The sequence below is a fragment of the Vidua macroura genome, chromosome 11 (genome assembly GCF_024509145.1).
Source record: "Vidua macroura isolate BioBank_ID:100142 chromosome 11, ASM2450914v1, whole genome shotgun sequence".
NCBI lineage: Eukaryota > Metazoa > Chordata > Aves > Passeriformes > Viduidae > Vidua > Vidua macroura.
Window position 1 is genome coordinate 14,649,779 of NC_071581.1, and position 22,571 is coordinate 14,672,349.

The following is a 22,571-nucleotide window of genomic DNA, read 5'->3' on the forward strand; positions in this document are numbered from 1 at the left end:
GTGAAACTTCTGCAACTGATTTGGCTAAGCTCGGCCATTTCCAGGGATGTAGATTTTGGCAGCATTTCAATTGCCTGATGGATTTGCTTATTTTTTAACGTGAACCATCTGGTTAGTTAGAATAATATCTTTGCATGCAAGAAATACTTTGGTGGTAAGAATTCAGTTTTGAGTGACCCAAAGGTATTTCCTCCAGAAAGGAGATTTTCCCCAGCTGGGTGTCTATCACAGGGCTTCATCAGTATTTCTTGGACCAGTGTTGAAGTCCAGGTTGAAAAAATTATGCTTTTTAAAATGAGCTCCATTTGCAGTTTTTAGATGACCCTGGCTAAGGAAGTTGTTTTTCTTTTTTAAAAAAAGGCATGTAGGCAAACAGTCATCTTAATTTTCATCTTGGAGAATTTCTTGTGGGAATAGGATGTACAACATGGCATTCTAGCACAGCTGGGGGGAAGAATGAGAGTTTAGGGAAATTTGCACCCTGTCATGGAGGTCTGAGCTGTGCCTTTGCAGTCTTTGAACACAAGGTCAGAGGCATCTGCGTTGATTTAGTTTAACATAATCCAGGACTTTTTAATCGCATTTCAGGCTATTAAATGAGTGAGAAGAGAATCACTGGAATTTAGCTTCATAACTCCCCTGTAAACAAAGTTTTTAACCTCATATCAAGATAAAAATAAATTTAAAGTAGTTGATTAGCAGGAGATTTTCCATCAGAATTTGATCATCCTCCTCTCTACATATTAAAGTCAGATTTTTGTGCTGTTTTTCCCCATTTGCAAACAAAGATTGCAGAGTTTTCCTCAGAATTAGATTTTTTCTTTTGACTCAAGCTCTGCCCAGCCCCACCAGAATAACCTGCCTGATTCTGGGTAGGAGACAGAAAAGTTTATTTTTGAAAGAAAAAAGGGGGAAGAAGGGAGGGGATAAAAATCAGAAAAGTTTGCTGAGCAAAAATAGATTTTGTGATGTGTGTTTGTTCCAAGATTCCCCATCAAAAATCCACCTTGGATCAGTCTATACCATAAACGTGAATGTACTGATGGGACGCAACAGCCTGAGCAAAAATGTGTCTGTGGACAAATTCTCTGTAATTCTGTAATGCCACCTCCCTTCTGCCATGGCCCTCCCTTTTACACGGCATTTTACACCCCCCAGCATCATCTCACATGCTTTGCCTTGTCCCACAGTGTCCTGTGGACTTGGAACACGGTGCAGACCTGAGCTTTCCAGAGGTGGAAGGAGATGCTGCTGAGGAGCTCAGAGCCAGCCAGGCTGGGGGGAACCTGCGGGTGCCACACAGGGTGGTGCCACTGCCAGCCCCAACCAGCTCAGTGCCCCAGAGCCCCGAGGCTGAAACTCATTGCCAAGGCACAGGGCTCTGTAGGAAAGCTGTGCAATCACCTTTAAATTCCTTAATTTGTCCAGGTGAAGGTGAGGAGCAGGTCTGCTTTTATAGGAACTGGACCGTTCATTTGTAAGGTATTTGCTTGCGATACGCTTTGAGTGTAATAATCTCCTGGTGATTTCTTGCCTGGTTTTATTCAAACAAATCACTGTAATTGTAGGGATGTGCATTGATATGGGAAAACTTCATTCAGCTGGAAACATCTTGCTGATTGAAAGTAAATCATCTTAGGTAAAACAGAAACAGTATGGGTTTTATTTTCTCTGGTAGGCAGTTGGAAGTTTATAAGTATGTCTTTCACAGTGATGCAGACAGTTTGAAGCCACACAAAGGTCCCTGAATTTTTTGGGAAATATTTCAGAGGCATTGGCTTGAGGTTTTGGAGTGATGACAAAAGGCAGGAGATGAGACAAGGCTGTGTCAGTTGGGGCATGAGAGCCTGCATGTGAAGCTGTGAAAAGGATGAAGGCTGCTGAGCACTGGAAGCAAGAGGGGGTGTCCACAAATCTCCACTGCTGAGCATGCCACTCCCTCCTTCTGGCACAGAAAGGACAAGTTTAGGAAGGCTAAATGCCTTCAGGTCAGCCATGTTTAAGGAAATTCTTAGTACATACTTATAGGCGCCATCTCAGAAATACAAACACTTCTCTTGAGAGCTCTTAGAGAGCAGGTGAGGCACCAGAAGATAGGGAAAAATGTAAACATGGTGCCTCTCTCTAAATATAGAGGGAGAAAAGAGGAGTAAGAATTATAGACCAGTCAACTTCTAGAAGCTTTCAAAAGAATTGAACTATCAATCATGTAATTTGCAACCACCTAGGAGATAAAAAGGGAGATGAGTGACATACAGCATGGATTATACAAAATTAGGCATGTTAAACCAGTTTCATTTGATTTCTCAGCAGAAGTAGGAGAGCAATAGTTGGTGCCATATCTAGATTTTGGGAAGGATTTGTCAGAGTCCCACTGTATTTTTAAAAAGTGACCTGGAAAAATAATGCAGATAAACCTACTACAGGTCTTACACAAAAATGGGTGAGTAGCACAACTCATTCCCAAAGAAAACAATTATCAGTGCCTTATGGTCAGAGCAGAGGACTCTGTCAGCAGGAATCCACTGGGGTCTGTGTCAATTTCCTTCTAAATTTTCATCAGTGAAAACTGGATGGAAATACATCATTACTTACCCCTGGCAGTGATATGGAGCTGGGAGATGTGCTTCAGTACATCAGAGGATAAACTTTACAGCTTCAAATGATCTTGGCAGACTGGAGATGTGAAGACTGGGTCTAGTCTGGGACACTGTGCCTCAAAAAAAAAAGAGGAGGGCCTGCTTGAGAAGGTGTAGGGAAGTGTCAGTGTGTTGATTAAAGCTGGCTCAGGTTGGAAGGGCTGGAAGGAAAGCACCAGAAAAGCTTGGCTGGAACTGATATATGGGAATGATGATGACTGTAGCCTCTGCTCCAGGAAGCTTTCAGGGTGGTGGACAAGTATTTCCCTCAGGAGTGACCTGGGCAAACTGGCTCCTTGGTGGAATCAGCCCCCAGCTGAGCTCCAGCCCCAGCCCGGAGCTGCCGTGGGCTTTGCTCAGAGCCGCTGTTCCACAGCCGCAGGGGCCGCGCGTGTCAGCAGGGACGGGCGGCACAATCATCTCTGGCTTTGCCTTCTTGATGCGGTCGTTGTGTAGTGAAAGGCTGAAGGCACGTAAGTGCTTTGTTGAACAGAAGCCAAAGCAAGCTGCTACGCAGAATGCACCCCCTGTTTCCAAGTATTTCATTTATTTTGTAATTAAGCAATAATTGCTGAGGCACTGGGCGCTTCTTCAGGATTAACGACTTGCTGGGGGATGGCAGAAGATCTGATCTGCGGTGCAACCATTTTCTCCAGCAAATACCTGCTTGTTACTGCCATTCTGAAATGAGTACAGCAACACAACCTGCCAATATATGGGTTTTGCTGTTAGCAGCTGAGGGATGAGGAGCAGGCATTAATGGGTACCTTAGGCAATCAGGTTGCTTCAGTTGCCTCTCACCATTCCATTCAGAGCAGAGTGTTTTATTAGTCACTTGGTGAATGAAATGGCTTTTTAATTGCTCAGAATCACTTTTTTAAATTACAGCATTTTCTCTCCCCTCTACAGCCCCTGGGGATCCTCTAAAATCCCTTTTCTTCCTTTGCCCTGGAGAGAACCAGTTCTAGTGTGGCAAGGAGGAACCTGCCTGCAGCAGTTCCTTTGTAATTCAGACACTGGGAAAAATATATGCCATGTAGAAAACTGAGGATTCACATTTTTGGTGCTGAAAACCCTCTGCTCCCATAATTTGCAGGTCGATTAAGGAGTAGCCTACCCTGCCTAAACCTGTAAAGACTTTACAGTCTTGGCATGCTGCTTGCTTCTGTTAGTTCCTATACCTGTATGTTTTTAATGGTCAAGCTCACTACAGCACACAAACCCCATTGCTTCTTGGGTCCTGTGGCGCCAGGAGCTGGCTCAAGCCATGTCCTATAGCAAGATACCTCCCAGGAGTAGTGTTGGAGCTTTAAATGTCCTCTAGACAGTAAAGCACAACAGCAGGCGAGAAGAATGGTGTATCCCAGACAGGTGAGTGGCAGCATGAACGTTTCCAAGGGACTATGGAAAAAGCTGCTACAGGATTGGAGCCATCAGATTGCCAAGGCAAGCAAATGGAGAAACATTTGTGAAAAGCATATAGGACAATAAACCAGTTCACAGTGTCCTAGCAGGCTTTGGAACAGGAGTCAGGGGGGATTGGCTCGCTCAAATATTAGGTAATGTGCTCACTGCATGATTGATTAATCCATAGGTACTTCTGACAGCAAAACTTCCATACTGGCATCCATAGTGCTGCCTTCAGTGTCCATGGCTGCCTTCTAGAGAGATTTCACATGGGAACAATTGGGGTGTTTTTTCTCTGTCCCCTTTCAAAGTACCAGTTTTACTTCTGTGTTTGAATGACGGCAGCATTGTTGCCCAGCTGCAGTGTGTTCACTGAGGGATCCCAGAGCCACTCTCCATCCCTTAATTCTGCCCCTTTGGCACAAGGAGACCTCTTACTTGATAGAGAACTTATGGCTTGGAGTGTTTAGAAGTGAAAATGTCAGTAACCAACTTCATGGCACAAAGCTAAAAATGGTTTAAACTCTGAGGAAGACCAGAAACTCACCTCTTTTCCCATACAACTATCCAGCCCTCTTTTTGCTTTCTGAATTCCTGAGCTGATGCCTGTCAGTACAAGCCAGAAACAAATCCAGCCCAAGCTGTAGGCATCACTCCCATCTCCTCCATCCTAACCAACAGCTGGACGAAACAAATTTCAGCAGCATCCTCTTGAGACCATTACACTGCTCCTTGTGCCTGTCCTCACCCTTTCTTTTCCCCCTCTTATGTTTCCTTCTCTTAGTTGCCCAAAACCCAGCATTTAATCTTGCTTGCCCCAAAATCCAGCCATGAGCCAACCATCCAGAAAAAATGAATTATTCCTGGTGATGCTTTCATGAACCACCTGCCTGCCTCCTCTGGGACCCCTGCTCTGCTGTGCTTCGTATTGTCATGCTCAGAGCTGGGAGGAAGTGCTGCTGTACAGTCTCTCTTGAATTCAAACAGAATTGATGCAGATCCTTTTGCCTTGTGCCACCCATAACTCTTTGTGTTGACTGCGCCTTTTGGCAAAGAAACACATTTCCCAGAAGTTCAGCAACTTGTCTGAGTAACAGTAAATGATCCATGAGATCCAGTGCTGATACATGGCTCTGCTGCCCCACCCCCTTCCCATCATTCAAACGTTTCTGTTCCAAACCTCACCACAATCACTGGATTCAAAGGAAATAAAAGCTACAGAGTACAAGATCTGCTGTTGCCCATAACTCCATCAAAATCAAAACAAGCTACCAAAAATTTTTGGGCAAATTTTCAAGTCTGGATTTACTAAGTCAGAAAGGTTTTCATATGCCCCTGTTCTCCTCAGCTTAGGTGAGGGGAACCAGAAACCCCCTGTGCTGTTTCCAGCACACCAGCACCACTTGCCTTTGCTGGAGGGTACCTAAGCAGGGGGCTCTTCCCAGTTCCTCAGATCAGTAGCTTAAAAATATCTTGGTCGCCAGTTGATTTGAATTATTGTCCATCTGAGGTTGTTTTTGCTTGTAGTCATGTTTTCCCAGGACTCAGGAGTTGTTGAGCAGCTCCTCCCAGGAGCTCAGTGTTCAGTGTTGAGTAAGCAAAGGTTGAGGTGGGGACAGCAGAGAGTCAGTCACTTGTGTTAGAAAACCTTTCTGTGAGCTTCATATCAGGGAAAGGAGATCTCTGTTTTGGTCAGCATGTTTCTACCAGCCTTGTTCTTCGTGTAGTCATCTGTTAATAACACTGGGCTGGCATCCAGCCCCATTCTCCATCCCAGCACTGTATCTATTGCAAGCTCACAGTGTGAGCTAGTGCTCCCTCTCTCCCAGGGGATGCCAGCACTTGTCAGGACCTTTCATGTTGTGTATCTGATTTAGAAAAAAAAACGGAATCAAAAATCCTGTTACAGAAAGGGTGCTAGGTTTTATCAGAGACCGGATTTGTTACTGAAGGACCCTCTGTTGTCCAGTGACATCTGAGGATGAGCAAACAAGGATTTCATTTTTGCTAAGCAGATCACCCTCTCTTCCAACATTTAAGACATAACTTATGTCTTCACTGGGAAGAATTATAGTCAAACACAATTAGTTCTGCAAATCCTACTTGTTTTTGGAGACACATCCAGACTTAGTTCTGGAGTTACTTAGAGATGAATAAATTACAGGGGTCAGCCTTCTGACCTAAGCAAGGGACTGCAATAACTTGCTCCCTCAGCTAATTCCTTTGCATAGTTTAATAGAGACCAGTGCACAGAGCATCCAGCGCACAGGGCTGGTAGGATTGTGGGTCACATTCCTGTCTTGCTTGGGGAAGGGATAACATAACATGCCTTGAAGCAAAAAAAATCTCAGCAATTATTCTAAAGGAGAGAGAAAGAGGGAGAAGGAAGCGTGGAGGGTACTTTGAGTGCTTCATAACTAAGACACTTCCCCCCTCTATGCCTGAGTCCCTGTGAGTACAGGGGAATTTCGACTCTGGTTCCTTTTGTAAGGCACCCCAGAAGTTACTACTGCTAAAAGGACCAGACAAGAACTAGAGGGTTTCTATCACTTGTTCCAGTGGTTAGGAACTGATCTGATGGTCATTTGTCCAAGTTGAATATATTTCCATAGACCTTGACTGGGAAGGGAATGTAGGACCTGGAAACCTCCCCCCTGTGACTGCTGAGCATGCGAACACAAGGTGCTCCAGGCTTCAGCGTTTGCAGTTCATTTGGAAAGGAGGTACCATATGCACCAACTGTGCACAAAATCTTGTTGATAGAGAGCAAAAGGGATGCTAATTCCAGCACTGGGCTCAGACACACTACTGGTGAACAATCAGAAAGGTTTAAAAAGAAATGCTGACTAAATTAAGCGAATCAAGCCAGCAGATGTGCTCTTCAGAAGAGCACAGCTGTCTTTTAAATGTCTCTCCCACTGAAATTACATTCTCAAGAATTTTTTGTCCTTTGCATTTTCTTCAGGATCATCCATGAGGATGGCTTCTCTGGAGAAGACGTGAAGCAGTACAAGCCAGTGGTCTACAGCAACACTATACAGTCACTGGCAGCTATTGTCCGTGCCATGGACACCTTGGGCATTGAGTACGGCGATAAGGAACGGCGGGTAAGTTAAAATCACCACTGCAGAGACTCCAGACCATGACCAGCAGGCATTTGCACAATCTCAATGCCTTGGAGGGATAAGGAGGGAGGGGAGATTTACATCACTGTTGTATGCCTCCTGCACATGCATTTTGTACAACAGAGACACAATTGCATGTGATATGCCATTTGTACACTTACGCTGGGAAGTGTAGCCCTGGGCACCAGTGTGTCACAAAAGCCACAATCTCTCATGCCTTTGCTCTAGTCAGGCCAGGGAAGAAAACTGATCTGTTATCTAAGGACAGCCTAGACAGATCTACCGACAGACTTGAGAAAACAGTGAGAACATGTGTCCTGTCTCCTGTGCATGTGCTGGACATAGAGGCTGCATGGACTGGTGAGTCTTGCTGCCATTCAAAGCCCTTCCACCAGCCTGCTAATGTAGGAAAGCTTTTAGGATTACCTTCATTGGGGCTTGACTGGCTTCTACTCACACATCCCCCATTTCAATGTACCCAAACAGCAATTTTGGTTGCAGAGAAGGGGATGTATTACTTCAGCAAGGTTGGTATGGACAGGCTCTTAGGCAGCAGCATTGGCATCTGTCTTATCAGAACAGATACATGATCCTTGGCAGCCTTCTTGTACCACACACCTAGGCCACTCTGTCCTTTTACAGTTGCTAGTCTGTGATTACTTTCACCAGCTCCCTATTTTTAAACAGTGGCTCCTCTGTGAGGTGCCCCTGCCAGCCTCTGCCTTGCATTTCTGGCTCAGACCAAGCCCACACAGAGGAACTCAGAACCCTAGAGTGGAGTCAAAACCACCCTTTTTGCATGCTGCAATCCCAGAGAAGGTAAAACTACTTGATTTCACTGGAAATAAAATAATTTCAAATTAAAGACCTGGTAAAGGCAAAGTCCTATATGCCAGTGAGTTTGTCATGACTATTTTCGGGTAGCTATCAAATGACAGACGTACAACATACTCCAAACTCCTTATCTGAGTGTTGATAATAAAAGCATTCACTAGAAGGGATGCCAAAATCCTGCTATGGTATTACTGTATGAGAAGGTACCTTATTTCTGCCAATCACAAAGAAGTACTTTGATTTCTTTGCATCTAGGGATTTTCCCATAGGAACTCTAAATCCTGGAGACATTTCCATCCCAAACGTGGAGATGATACCATAATGGAGTTCTTGTGAGCTTGCCGAGAACTAATGCTGATGGCTTTCAAACTGAATACATTAATCTGTTGATTACTCAGTGACTCAGCTCTCAGCAAGGCAACGTATCTCGCTCAGCTAAAACCTATGCCTAGCAAAACAGAAACAACCATTCTCCATGTCTGATAAATAGTCTGTTGCAGACAGCTTTAAAATGTAATTTTTTTTTTTTTTAAACACCTAAAGTCCTAGTTTGAGGAGGCAAAACTCATCACTGCTTTAGTGCCAGGCCTGGCACAGTACAGGGGGTGGAGGAGGAGAGCTGTTATCAGGACTGCCAGGAACGAGAGGTGGAGTACTGAGCTGAACAAAATGTTGTGTCCGTTCATATTCCCGTGGAAAAAATGCCAAATGTTCCTAGGGTTGTACAATAACTCAGGCTGGAGAGGAGCTCAGGAGGTGTCAAGCCCAACCCCTGCTCAGGTAAAGTCTAAGGTCAAACCAGGTTGTTCAGGGCTCTACACAGCTGGATCTGAAATCATTCAAGGATGGAGACTTCACACCCTCTTCGGGCAGCCTGCTCCACTGCTCTTACAGTCCCCATGATGAAAAAGTTTCTCCTTATGTCTAGTGTGAACCACTGTTGTTTCAATTTATGCTTTATGGCATAAATTATGGCATAAATACCAGAGATCTGGTAGTATGCTTTGCAAAGTAAAAACTGAGTTTGATTAAGTTCTCCCCAGCCTTGTTTCCCCTAAGATGTAGTTCTGGAGGAATTACTCCTGTCTTACAATGGTGTCATGCTGACTGTGTGAGACAAGCCTGCCACAAACCACTATAAACCAAACCACTGTCTGGGAGGGTGGTTCAGTGTATCTGTTCCCTTCATAGACGGCAGAAATATTTCTTCATCCAGCACTAGACAAAGGAAAAGGAAACCAAGGGGAAAGGGGAAACTAAGGGAAGGAAACCAAGTCTCTCAGGCTGTGATCTTCCACTTGCTCCTTTCTCTTAGGCTCAGAAAGTTGCTGGTATTAGTATGAAATAGTATTTATTTTAATCTTACAAAGAAGCACATGGCTTCTGCTGCCCTGCTTTTGTTATTAATGCACAGCTGCTAAAAAAGAGGCCATTAAACAGGCGATTTGTTGAGTATTATGGTACATAGTTCATCCCTTTTCAGGCAAAGCTTTTCTATTTTAGAAATCATTCCTCAGCCAAGGGTTTCCAATGCAAATCTTTTAGTGGGGGATTTTCCCCTACTCATCACTTAAGCCCCCAAGAGAAGGAAGCTCAGGAAGGGGAGCCAAGGCTGTGGCTGCTCCAGCCTGATTCAGCAGCAAGGAAGGAGGAGACTTGGGCCTAGGACAGGTTTTCCTCAGAGACCACTTGGCTATTACTGCTTCCCCCATTCCACCTTCTGGGAGATGGATCTGCATCCGTATCCCTTCCAAATGTTACCTTGACCATGATCAAAGCAAAAAAAACCCTTCCCTACTTAATAAATGCATGTTCTTATGCAGAACAGAAAATAACTAAATCCTCTCACTCTTCTCATTTTTCTCCTGGCCATAATTGTACCAGTATTTAGTCTAATAAAAGTGAAAAGACTGGGGGAAGACTAAACCCCCTTGCTTTTGGCAGTCAAAGCGAGATCAGTGTAGGAAATAGGACCTAAAAAGACAAAATAAATCACAAAAAGCATATGCTCCAGGTCTCACTGACCCTCTCTGCTGATAAGGACTTGTTCCCAGGTTGAGAACAAAACAGCCTATGTGTCAGATTTCACTTTTATATGTGCTCCTTGTCCAGGGCAGCAGGTTTTCTTGCAGCTTTGCCCAGCTCACGAAAGGTTCATGGCCTGTGGGCAGCACCCAGGTCCTTGTTTCATGACCTTCAGCACGGGAGGCAGGAGCACATCCTGCCAGCTCACAGCACGTTGTCACTGAGCACAGCATGGAAGGCCAGGCTGAAACTCCAGAAAAGCTGTGCAAGTGCAAAGTCACAAATCCTTCACGTGTTACAAGAGGGCGGGCAGAAAAGGAGCAGTCAGTGAGGAGACAGGAGCCAGCTGCAGGAGAAGTGACATCTGTGGGTGTTGCTCATCTCCAGGGCCACTGCTGCCCTGGCTCTGGATCCCTGACAAGACAAGGGGTTACACACAGGAAGAGAGGCAGAAGCTTAGTCTCACCTGCCTACTCAGGACTCTCCAGCTGGTCTGTAGGGCACTACTCAGTCCCTACCTTGATAATCAGATTAACAGGCAGGAAAGAGGCAGGCTGTAATATGTAGCATGTGGATTAAATGGTCCTCTGAAGTGCAAATGTATTAATAAAACAAGCTCCTCACTGATTCCATTTCAGTGTACTCAGGCAGAGGAAATGGGAAATGGAGGTTTGAAACCAGGAATCTAGAAGTCAGTCCAAGTGTTTGGAAAGGATCAAGCAGGAAGGGCAGGGTAAGGATGGATTTTCATATCTCTGTTTGAAAATCTAGTTCCGAAGTCTGGCTTCAGAAACCCCAGCCAGAAGCATAAGGTCTCTTCCTCTGTGAGTTAACACTGACCCCAGAACCCACTTGGAAATGCAGTCTTGCAATCCCACTTTGGTGAAATGCCAGAGCTGCAGCCAGGCTGGGGGGCCTGGAGAGATGTCTTCAGGTTGGATTGGTCCCAGGCTGCAATGGACATCCTACCCTGTGCATGCTGGTATGAAAGCAGCTGTAAATCATGCTCATATTTTCATAAACCAGAGAGAAACAGGCTGGAATTGTTTAGAAAGTACTCAACAGAGAATGCAAATATCAGTTGCATGGCTCAGATCCAAGTGTCTGAGGTGGGAGGTCACAGGTTTAGCACTTTAGGGGTCCAGAGGTGCCAGGCAGTGATCTTCACATCAAATTTTTTCCCAGTGTGAGTCTGGACATGTCTCTGCTTCAGCTATGAACGAGAAAACTAAAAAGCTGTTGAAGTGTTAAAATATTTTGATTGGGATTTTTTTTTCTTTCGGACTTTGTAGCAAAATGTGTCTGTGGTGACCTTCTGCTGTGTACGGTCTGCAACTCCTGAACTGTAAGCCAAACAAAGATGTGCTGGGACATTTTAAAATACTGGCTAGTAGCCTTGAAAAAACCCTTCTGTAGTGTAATTGAGCAGCTCACCCGGGGTGGCTGGCAAAGAGGTCTGCATCAAATCTGCTTCTGAACAGAGAGGTGCTTGTAGAAACCTGGTGCCTCCAGCCCCTTCCCCTCTGCACATGCCAAAAGGGGATTTTAGGAGCTGCCCTCTTCCTCTTGTTCTTGCTTAGCAGTGGCAGGAGCAAAGTCACAGCCACTGTCACCTGCTGCCTTCCAGGTGCTGGAGGGAAGCAGTGTGGGGGAGGATCTCGGATCTCTCTTTCATAAGATCTGCTCCTGCATAACTGGCTTTTTGTACTTGTCAGCTCAAGATATTGTGCTACTTCATTTGAGTCAGGTATCTGTTTAGACCAGCTGGCTCCTACTGTGTGTCCCCAACCCAAGATTTCTCAAAAATGCAAAAAGGCTAATAACTTCAGGGAGGGCAGATGAGATTAATCAGGCACTGCTGTGCTGGTAGGAAGCCTCCCTTAGCTACCTGGGTGATGATCTAGGGCATGGACACAGGATTCCTGGGCTTGTGCTGCTTGACTGAGGATGCAGCCAGTCCTTGCTGCTCTGCTGTTGTAAGTGATGGGAACTTATGGCTGCTGTGTAGAAGGGCAGGATGGAGTGGAAGAAAAGGGAAAATGGAACAAAGAGGTGGCACTAGATGTGCTATTTTTTACCTGGTGTCAGCATTTGTCCGGATATCCAGCTGCAGACAATGTCTTCTTGCAATAGTCACAGCTCACATATAATCATATTTGCTGTACCATATCAGAGCCAGTACAAATCCCAAGTAACAATCCAGGACAAGTATTTCAGCCTGCCCTTCGTAAAGGTCTGTCACTTTTCCATTAATGCTGCAGCCATCTTTCTCACACACCTCCCTCTTGGTCCTTCTACAAGGCACATTTCAGTTGCCATTATTCATGTTTCTGAGGGGTGGGGAACAAATAAAGGGCAGGGCATTTCTTGAGAGGTGGAAAACATGAAACAGAGAGGAAAGCACTTGTTATTATCACAGCCTGCCTTGTTGCCAGGGAGATGGTTGGCTCATTCAAGAAATGCTTGTGGTTGCTGGCCAAGATGGCCAATGTATTTGGAATCTTTGCTGCAAAATGAGGGTATGGGAGAAAGAGGGAGACAGTAAAGAACAAGGGAAAGCTCAGAGTAAGCTCTGCCTGCGTGGTCACAGGGCATGACCCACATGCCTTATGGCACCATCTCTGGAGTCTCTCTAAACAAAGCAGCAGTTTCTACAGGCCACTAATATATTTTCCTCCTTTGAAAACCCCTTGATCCCCTGAAAATACAAGACCTTTCCTAATAAATGATAGCACTAAATTAACATCAGAGCACAAAGGCTGTTTATGATAGCACTTTGTACCAGCTGAAAGAGTTTGGAATGGTCTACTTCCATGCTTTTGCTCTGCCTCTTAGGGAGAGTCAAACTCCGTCATAACCAGAAAGCATCCCAGCCAAGTCAGCTGAGACCTGTGGCTGGACCTGGGAGACCTTGCTTTGCAGCAGCAGCAGCAGTAGCAGTAGTACAGAGTGGCTCTGTGCTCCTGCAGACCTGAAGTCATGATCATCAAGTCTATAACCTACGGTGATCTTCACATGGCAAAAAACATTGTGATCTTCATAGTGTCTGCTCTGCTGTACTCATACTGCTAATAAAGATAGTGATCAGAAATGAGAAAAATATGCTGGATTCATGGCTACAAACACATGGCCAGAAAATGTAGTAGTAATAGTAGAAACAGCTGGATGCTCTAGGCAAGCAACTGAACCACATGGCCAGTGCTGCACCAGAGGCTGTACCAGTAACTTTTCTTTCAGCAGAAGTCTGTTAATCACTCACAAGAGCTCTAAAAAGCCAAACTTCCCCAGGGTGGCCAAATTTACCAGTTTTAGTTAAAATCCCTAAAGAATGAAAGAGACCTCTTGAAATGGATCCAAAGGGAGGCAGGGGAGAGTGGGCGGCAGTCGCGTAGCACGTTGGAAACGCGTGTCGTGTGGAAGGCGGCTCGCTGGAAGGTGCCACCTTGCTGAGCACTGATGTGCCAGCTTGATGTTTTTCACATTGATCCTGTTTCAGGATGATATCCATGGTGTTGGCATGGCAACCCTCACTCTAAAGTAAACACTGGATCTGCTTTTTGGGTTCTCCTGGACATGGATGGTGAATGGGCAGCAGTCAGGGGACAGGGTGGAATAGAAGTTCACCTGGTATTCCAGTCCCTCTGTGCAGTCAGAAATCTGTTCCTAAGAAACACATTTCTGGGGAAAAAAAGTATTGTGAAGCACTTCAGCGTCATTTCTCAGGGAGCCAGATGAGAATAAGAGATGTGGTCACACCTTAAAATGCCACCAGATATGTTTCTTGGGTGAACACTTGGCATCAGCCAGGCACTGTAGGTTGGTGATACTTGCTGTCCATGCTGCCTTCCTAATTCTGAGATGAGTTTTATAACTAAATGTCCTACAAAAACACTGACCAGAACAGATTCCATCAATTAAAACTAGCCTTTTAATTTTCTTTTGAAGAAAATCAGAAGATAAAGAGATATCTCAGGGGATCATTGATAAGAGAGAGACCACAGTCACCTCTTTCCAACTCCAGGCTCCAGACTGAGTCTAATCACATCTTTCACCACCTAAGGAAGGCTTTAAAGAAGATGGTGCCAGAGTATTCCCAGAGAAACACAGTGAGAGGACAAGGCAGCAGTCACTGGTGCCGAGAGAGGGAATTAAAGTCAGGGATGAGCTTGGGCTCATAGTGCTTTCCCTCTTCTCTCCATGGTATCAAGAGAGATCAGGGCAGTCTGCACTTGAAGGACTACCCATTCCTTTGGGTGTTAGATGAGTGTAGTGATAAGAGAGGTCTGAGGACATTTGTGTATGGGAGGATCACTGAAAATAGAAAATACCCAAAAGGTAATTTTTAAATTGTGGGTATTGCCTTCCTCTTCAGCCAACTACCAGCAGAAAAGCATCTGTGATGAGTTCTCCTGGCATTGCCTGCTCCCTGGGTGGTGGAAGACAGCCTCTTCAGGTGCAAATCCATCTCCAGAGATGTTAGTTTTTTCATGGTGCTTCTGCCATCAACTGCCATTTCAGGCTTTATTTCTGAGGAATTAACAACCCTAGTCCTCCAAATCATCCTTGAAAAGGATCCTCACCTCCCCTAAAACTGTCCAATACCCCCATTCACCTGTGAAAATGCAGACCCCATGCCATAGGGAGATGAGGCTTTCATCCTCCTTGTGTGCAAGCTCTCTCTTTTCACTGAGAGAGGGATATATTTTTCCTCTGTGAGCTTTATGTGTTTGATACTGTTTTTTTGGATGATGCAGGGAATATTTTTAGTTTGAAAAGAAGAAAGAAACCCCACCCATTCCTGTTCCTTGGAAGAAGGGCTGCCTGCCTTCCCCTGTATTTTTTATACCTGAGATTTGTTATTTAAATTCAGCCACAGTTAGGGCTGTCAGGGCCATGGTGTGACAGGGAAAAGGCACAGAGGAGAGGGTGAAGCAGACATGAGACTGTAACATTTGTGGCAAATTAATGAGAGGTGGAGTGCTGCTTTCCATTCCCACAAGATACTGATGGAAGATGACTTCTCTGGAAGCCCCTGGAAAGCACCAGAGTGGGACAGCACAAAAGACAAACTGTTCAAAAATATTTGGCAGATGGAGCAGAGCCCTGAGAAGGGGAAAACCTTGTTCCTTGAAAAGGGGCTTCCTGGCAGTTCCTGGGTCTAGGGTCAGGGGAGAGCTGGCTGCACACCCCATTCACTCCTTCTTGGTGGATGGCACAGCCAGGCCAAGGCAGATTCCATCTTATCAGAAGGAGCTCAGTGCAGCCACTCCCCACAGAGCAGGTGGCAGTGGCCTTGCCCTGGGTGGCATCTGGTGCTGGTGAACACAGGCAGATACTGTCTGTCCTTCACTAGAGCCTTTCTGTCCATAAAGGGATTGAAGGGCTTGTAAGCCAGGATGAAAAAATGCATCTAGGTATTTGATGTACTCACAACAGATGCACTGAAGTTAAACACTGGCATGGCAGAGGCTTCAAAGGTGTGTTTCTGCCTGCATGGGTGATCAGGCACTTGCTGAAGTCCTTCCAGGAAGTCACCACCATGTTTGAGACTGAAGTTCAGGTTGCATCTGGCCACAGCCTTGCACTGGCAGGATGCTGCCTCCAGGTATGATTGCAAGTCAGCTCTCCAAGCAGCAATTGCAGATTACTAACTACTCAGCACATCTCAAATACATGTCAGTTATTAAGTAGATTTATTTCCATCTCTTCTGGGAAATGTTGGGAAGCACTGCTGAGTCATGCTGCTTACTCACCAGTTTTAGGAACGCCATTAAAAATATTTATTTTCCACATGCCTACTATGATGTTCCTATTATTTGAATGTTTCCAGATGTAAAATGAAAACATTTATATAGGGTATTCCTGGCCTTAAACAGATCTCTGATGCATAACTCACAAAAAGGCATAAAAGAAGAGATCTATCCCTTGGCTTTGCTGTATGATGTTTACTCAGGGATGGTGGTGAGGGGCAGTCTTTGCTCCAAAATGGCAGGAGCACAGGCAGGCTGGGCTTGACACAGCTTGGGATGGAGGAAGGAGAGTGTGAGCAGCTGCTTTGTTGTGCCAAAACACATGGGAGAGGAGGGACACGGAACATGGAACATGTTCCTTGCTTACAGCAGATGCTCACAAACTCTGGGCTTTTTTTTTATTCTGCTGTGATCTGCTCTGGCCAAGGACCCCAAAACATTTCAGCCCCCAAGGGACACAATGTCAGGTGCCCTCGCAGGAACACCAGGTCCAAGGGCACACTGAACCCGGGTGCTTGGCCACCTCGCACGCCGTGAGAGCAGGTTTCACTGTCAGCTTCAGCAGGGAGGTGTGTGAAGGCCTCTGACAGCCTTCACAGCCTGGAATGAACCCAGACAAGGGAACGCACCGGAGCAGAGGAGCCATTTCATGGCCTGTGGCTGTGAAGTCCCATTCTTCCAAAAGGGGAGTTTTGCTGAGCTGGTGAGGCAAGGACACAGAGCTCCCAGCTGATTGCTGCCCTTAAGGAAGCTAAAATGTGCCCATGCTGGGCCCAAGCCCCACGCACCCAAGGGGAGCCCTGTCCCTCCAAAGCGAGCGGCTGCTTCCCTTAGTCTGGATCAGCCAGCTGAGAGTGGGACAGCTGCCTTCCCTCACAGAGAGGCACAGTGGCATGGTGGCACCTCAAACGTGTCCCTTGCACTGCATCAGTCATGGGCATGGCAGAATCTCTGCCACACATGAGGACTTTATTACCCGAATACAGGTTTTACTGAGGCTATTAATCAGTATTGTGTACCTTGGTAATATCTGATTAAAGATACCACAAGGGAACTCATTTAACAGCTGTAATTACTGCTTTGACCTCCATCTCACTCACTGAATCTCATGTGAGGGTGCCTGGCAGTGCAGCAGGGACCAGCCTCACCCAGGGCTGCAGGAGCTCAAAGATGCCATTCACCCAGGTCAGAATTGCTGTGGCAGGTGACTGGGCAGAAGTTCTTGGTGTTGCATTGAAAGGAAGGAAAGAATCAAGCTCCAAATGAAGGTTAGAAACAACAAAGCCTCAAGATCTGCTGTGAAACAGTATGATTTTGCACCTTGGCAATGTTTAGCCTTGTGGTCAAAGTCAGCATGAAAATGTGGAGGAAAAAAGTGCAGGATATGTGAATGAGCCTGTGTCTGGTTTAGGGTTTTTGATAGTCACTGTGGGCCTCAGGACAGCTCATCCTTCCCCAGCAGAGACCCACATCTGCGTCACGTCACCCCGGAATCGCTCCAGGCAGCACAGCACATCCCTTCCAAGTGTCAAAACCCACTCAGGAGCCAAAGAAAATCTCACCCACAGGCTTTGAACACATTTCTTCCTTTTTGCTGTGCTACTCGTTTTCCAGGGCTGTAGGAGTTTCTGGTTTGCCACACACTGTATCTATGTTGATGGTGAGACTTGCTAGATACTTTTCCCTTACTAAGAAATAATTCCCCTAGGTTGGCTATGTATAATTAAGTCCTCATTTGCCTACAGATTGGTTTAAGACTAGATTAACTCCATTGATTAGAGGGGAATTACTCTTGATTTACACTGCGATCGTGGGAATGGAGACTCAAGTGACACACAGGAGCAGTCCTACAGTAAATGCTCAGGGTAGCTACATGGTTATCACCCACCTTTCTGTATTTGGAACCTCCCTGGGCAGATGTTTGTTCCTTTATGTGAAGTGGGGTACTAAGTCAATCTTAACATGCTGAATACACCTTACAGATGTTCAGTTGGGTATTCAGGCTGTATGGTCATGTGTTGAATACAACCAGTTACTCTTTAGTTAGTCTGACAGTAAAACTGGAGCAAGACTGTCCTCCAGAGAAATTGCTTCTGGTCCGGTGAGGTTTAACCAGTAGGGATGGGAGGGGGCTGTACTGCACAGAGGAAAAGAAGCATCCAGCAACGAGAGAGGATACAAACAGAATTACATCTCCAAAATGACCCTTTACATATTTGGGAAGGAAAAAGGGTCCCATCCCTCTCCCTTCTAACTGCCAGCATTTGCTGTGCTCCAGAGGAGAAACCTCATTGCCCAGTCCTCCTCAGGAAGGGCACAGCAGGACACAGCCATGCTCACTCCCTTTGGATCACAGCTTGGCCCTGCTCCCACCCGTGTCTCTGTCTGTGCCATCAAAGCCAAGCAAAAGGAGGCAATGACAGAGAAGTAGAGTTTTCTGGGTCCAGGAAAGTGTTTGGCTTGCCAATTTTACTGTGTTTTTATTTAAAATTATGAGAGCTTTTAGTGCTGGTAGATGATATTACAGGCAATAAAAGATTTTTTTTTTTTCTGAGAAGAAAGGTGCCAGTAGACACCATGCAGTGAGTTTGAGTTAGTTCTGTAAAGTTGCAAATTAATTTCTTCCAAATGAGGAGCAGGTCTCACGTCTGTTTCTCCCTTCCACATGTCATCCCATTTGTGGAATTTTTTTTCTTTTCTGCAGGGCAGGTTTGCAGCACAGCCTATCTGGAGGTGTGACATTGTGGATGCCAAAGACAGGGGAATTTCAAGGTAGTTTTTCCTCACCACCTCACCAGCACCTTAGCCAAAGGTCTCACAGCCATTTTTCTTCCAGCTTTTATTCTTTGTAATTGCTGTTATTGGTCCTATAAGCTTTAGAAAGCTTTTCTCTTGCCAAGTTCCTCTGCCATGGGCATATTTCTAACTGGTGATATCTCTGCTGTCCTCATTCGAGTTCCTTGGTTTTAAATAGGCTTTTGTCTTACTCCAGTTGCCCTCAATGCACATTGCAGGCAGCTTCCACCAAGATGAACACCTTTTGCTAGTGAGTTCAAGTTCTGCATCTCATAGCTGCTGTGGCTTTTGAGTCTTCCCACGCTCACTTCCACTCATGAGATCCTTCACTCAGGAAATGGCACAAGGTTAAATCTGCTGTCTGCAGTTAGGGTGTGCTTCATTTAATTTGCTCCAGAGGCAAAAGTCATACCAAGACTGAAAAGACCATATTCAGCATTACAGTGGATTGTGAGCCAAGTTCAGGCAGGTCTTGTGACCAGTGAGTAGGCAAAAATCCTTATTTCCTCAACTTTCTCTTCAAGAACAGAACCTCGGGGAAGGCTCTAGGACGATTTGTAGCAGCATGTAAGGCTCTGCAGGGCTGAGCTTTTGGATCAGATGATCTTTGTGTTGTTGCAGACTAAGTGTTGTGCATCTTCTATTTCTTGTTAGTGATGCAAGCAAAAAATTTACACCTCTGAAACAATCCCAACTCTAAATCCCTGCATGGCACACAAGGAAGAGGAAGCCTGTCCTCCAGCTTGAGGACTCTGAGCAATTTCAGCATCAAGGTTCCCCAGGCCATGAGGTTTCAGAAACCAAGACACACCAGACTCAAACCACAGCTGTGCTTATTTCAGTCATGTATGCACAGACATTGAATCAGCTTAAAAGCCTCCTCTTGAGGTGACACCCCTTTTCTGGCTCTCCTCATTCTTGAAAGAGCTGTAGGGTGCAAAGCCTGGCCCACTCATGGAGTGTCTGGGCTCACTGTCCCCCAGCTGCCTTTAACCACAAGCCAGCCATGCCACCACAGACACCTCTGCCTGTCCTTCCCTGGGCACTGCTGCACAGCATGGCCAAGGAGCAAGCCATACCCACCACATTTCAAATTACCAGAAAGCATGATCAACTGATACATTTGTAAAAAGAAGAAAGATGATGAGGAAAGAACTGCTAATGGTAATCCACACAGGCAGCAGCAGCTCTGAGCTGCCTTTTCACCACCAATCATCTGTCCCCTATAATCCTGGGAGTCAGTTCTGGCATCAGGCTGCTTGCCAGCACACATTTTCAGCTTCATATCTCCAGGCCAATCCAAGAGCACAAAGGATGGAGAGAGTGAGCAGGCTATTGCACTGTGTCCCTTTCTCCTTTGTCATCAACTTTGCAAAGAAAGAATGGACAGCAGATAAACAGTAAAGGCTGATGGGAAGGGGAGGCCTATCAGTCCACACTATCATTATCTGACTTGCCTTGAAATCCTCCAAGAGATTGCCAGAAATTAGTTCCAGTGCTCAATAGTCTTCAGTGATCCTTTAGGAAGAGAACTGAGCTCAGGAGCCAACTCCACCACAAAGCACCAGCTTTCTGCAAGCTGAATTCCAGATGTAAACAGATGTTCTCCCCAGCAGCCCGTGCAAACCCTATTACACGCGTCCAGCAGCACCAGCACACCGTGCAGTTCTAAGCCCTTTTCCGTAAGAAGCTGGAGGGAATTGCCTGAGATCGGAAAGAATGAGTCCAGCAAGTTCCTCGAGCCAGAAAAATCAGATTTCACTTCATACTAATTATGCAGCTCCTAGTTCAGACCACAAGTTACTAATCAGTTTGCTACACTCAAACCACAAAGGAGGTTTAGTAGTGCCAGGGCAGTTTTCCAGTTCGTCCCTAATCTCCCCCACCAGCACCGAACTGTATTCTTTTCTTGGCTGTTCTTGAGAGGAGGGATCATCTATGGGCTAAAGAGTGGGGCCTCATCAGGTGAGCAGAGGCAATGCTGACTTCACTCTGATCTTCCTCGCTGAACCAGACAGCTCCTTTCCTTTGGGGCAGGAGCTGGGGTAAGTATCACTGCTTCCTCTCAAGGCAAGTGGCAGGATTCAGGTGAGCTTTGCTCAAGTATCCTCTGCAAATGGCAGCCCGGGCCCAGGCATGCCTCAGGGAGACACCAGCTTCATTTCTGTTTCCTCACAGTTGGCCTGGAAAGGGAGACTGCTAATGAAAAGTACCCATTAATGCCTGTGATAAAGGTGGTAGCAGTGAGATTAGATTCTTGCAGAGCCACAGAGACTTGAGGGTTACCATAGTTCTGGGCTTGAACCAGACATCACAATGTTGTCCAGCACCTTTATGCAGACACAGAAAATTACAGGTGTAAATCCAGGGCAGGTGAAGCAGTGACCAGCACCTAAATCTGAATGGACATATCCTAGGAGCAGTCAGAAATAAAGAGCTTGATGTGTGGAAGGAAAGGAGATCCAATTTCATGTGCAGGACCACCAGCAAAGATCCTTAGAAGGTTGTTCGCAGCTCTTATAGGAAAGAAAGGGGCAATAGATTCTAGCTGAATACTAAATAGAATAGCAAGTAGTAGAGTGATAAACGTAGCATCTCTGTGACTGCAAAAGGTTGTTCTAAAGGTCAGATCTGCATGTACTCTCCTAGCTCTGTGAACAGCTATTCCTTTCATCCACAAGTTGAGCTTTTGGCTGGGACAGGCTGAAATAAACAGGGCTAAAGCTGTCCCATCCGTTATCACTGGGAATGGCTTGGCTCCAAGAGCAGGCTCTGCCTCTGCAGATACAACACACAACATGGCAGGGAGCAACCTAAGAGGGCATATGGCTCACGTGGACCATCCTCACCACCAAGCCTTCATCCCTGGGCTTCAAAATGCTGCAGTGCCCCTCTGCGGAGAGAGGGCAATGCCGCTGTACTCACTGCCAGCACACCCTGAGCACAGACCTGCTGGTCAGCACCCCTGTGAAAGCACAGGCACAAGCCAGAAGCCTTTCGTTCAGTACACACTGCCCAAGGCTGTTTATCTGGAGTCGGGCTTCTTTTTCCACCCTCTAAGGTGAGATGTCAGAAAAGAAACGCTGGCAGGCCTGCCTGCATGTTTTCTCTCCCTCATACCAAGTCAAAACCAATGTGCCCCACAGTCCTGGCAGCACACACATAGAGATTGACAGCCACTCTGTACACAATAGTCACACAAGGCTAAGGGTAATCCAACCTTGCTTTTCCCATGCTTTTATCAATGTCCTTCTGTTGTGGCAATAAGGGACTTTATTGGCAGCTGAGAAACAAAACTAAAACCAAATCAGTTTATTAAATGTCAAACAGAGTTGGTGTGTCTCACAGAAATGATGCCAGGACACCGAGATGTCAGCACAGGGAATCCCTGGGCATTCATTCAGGAATAGAGGTTCTGTAGCAAACATAGAGTGCCACAGGGGAAGGGGATGGTTCCTTTGGGTCTGCATGTTGCCACTGTCTCTGAAACAGCCATCCTGCCGTCTTCACACATCAGTCCAGGGATGCTGGAGCCAGCCAGCTCTGAGACACCTGTTTCAGTAAAGCCATTTCCATCTTAATGTGTAGATGGAGGAAGGCAGATACTAAACCTCAGCAGCCTACCCAGTGAGGTTCTGCTGCCACCACCATATCCAGGTGCTCCAGAGAGAAAGTCCTCAAACAGGTAATAGAGACATACCCATTATGAACAGAGCAACAGGTCCAAGAACCCTCTGTTTCAACAGCCCTCTATATCTGCTAGACTGATACAGGTGCAGTAGGTTGAGAGATGATTCCTCAGTGAAAGCAGCTCATCTTCAAGCAAAATCTTTAAAAATGTTGTCAATGTTGTCAACAACCTCCTAGTCTCTACCCAGAAGAAAACATAAGCTGAAATACTTAATTTGGGCATGTGGAACCAGAGAAACTAATCTTTGCTATCCTGGGAATCAGCTATCCAGGGCTATCCAGGGCTAACCAGGGCTAACCAGAGC

General features: G+C 45.9%; 1 protein-coding gene across 2 annotated transcripts in view; it reads left to right on the top strand.

The window, feature by feature from the left end:
- GNAO1 (G protein subunit alpha o1) overlaps window positions 1-22,571 on the top strand; it is a 141,806-nt gene that overhangs the window by 41,425 nt on the left and 77,810 nt on the right. For both annotated transcript variants that reach the window (XM_053987267.1, XM_053987268.1), the window contains exon 3: window positions 7,012-7,153. In XM_053987267.1, the coding sequence (XP_053843242.1) occupies window positions 7,012-7,153 (142 nt within the window). The remainder of the gene's footprint in view (window positions 1-7,011; window positions 7,154-22,571) is intronic.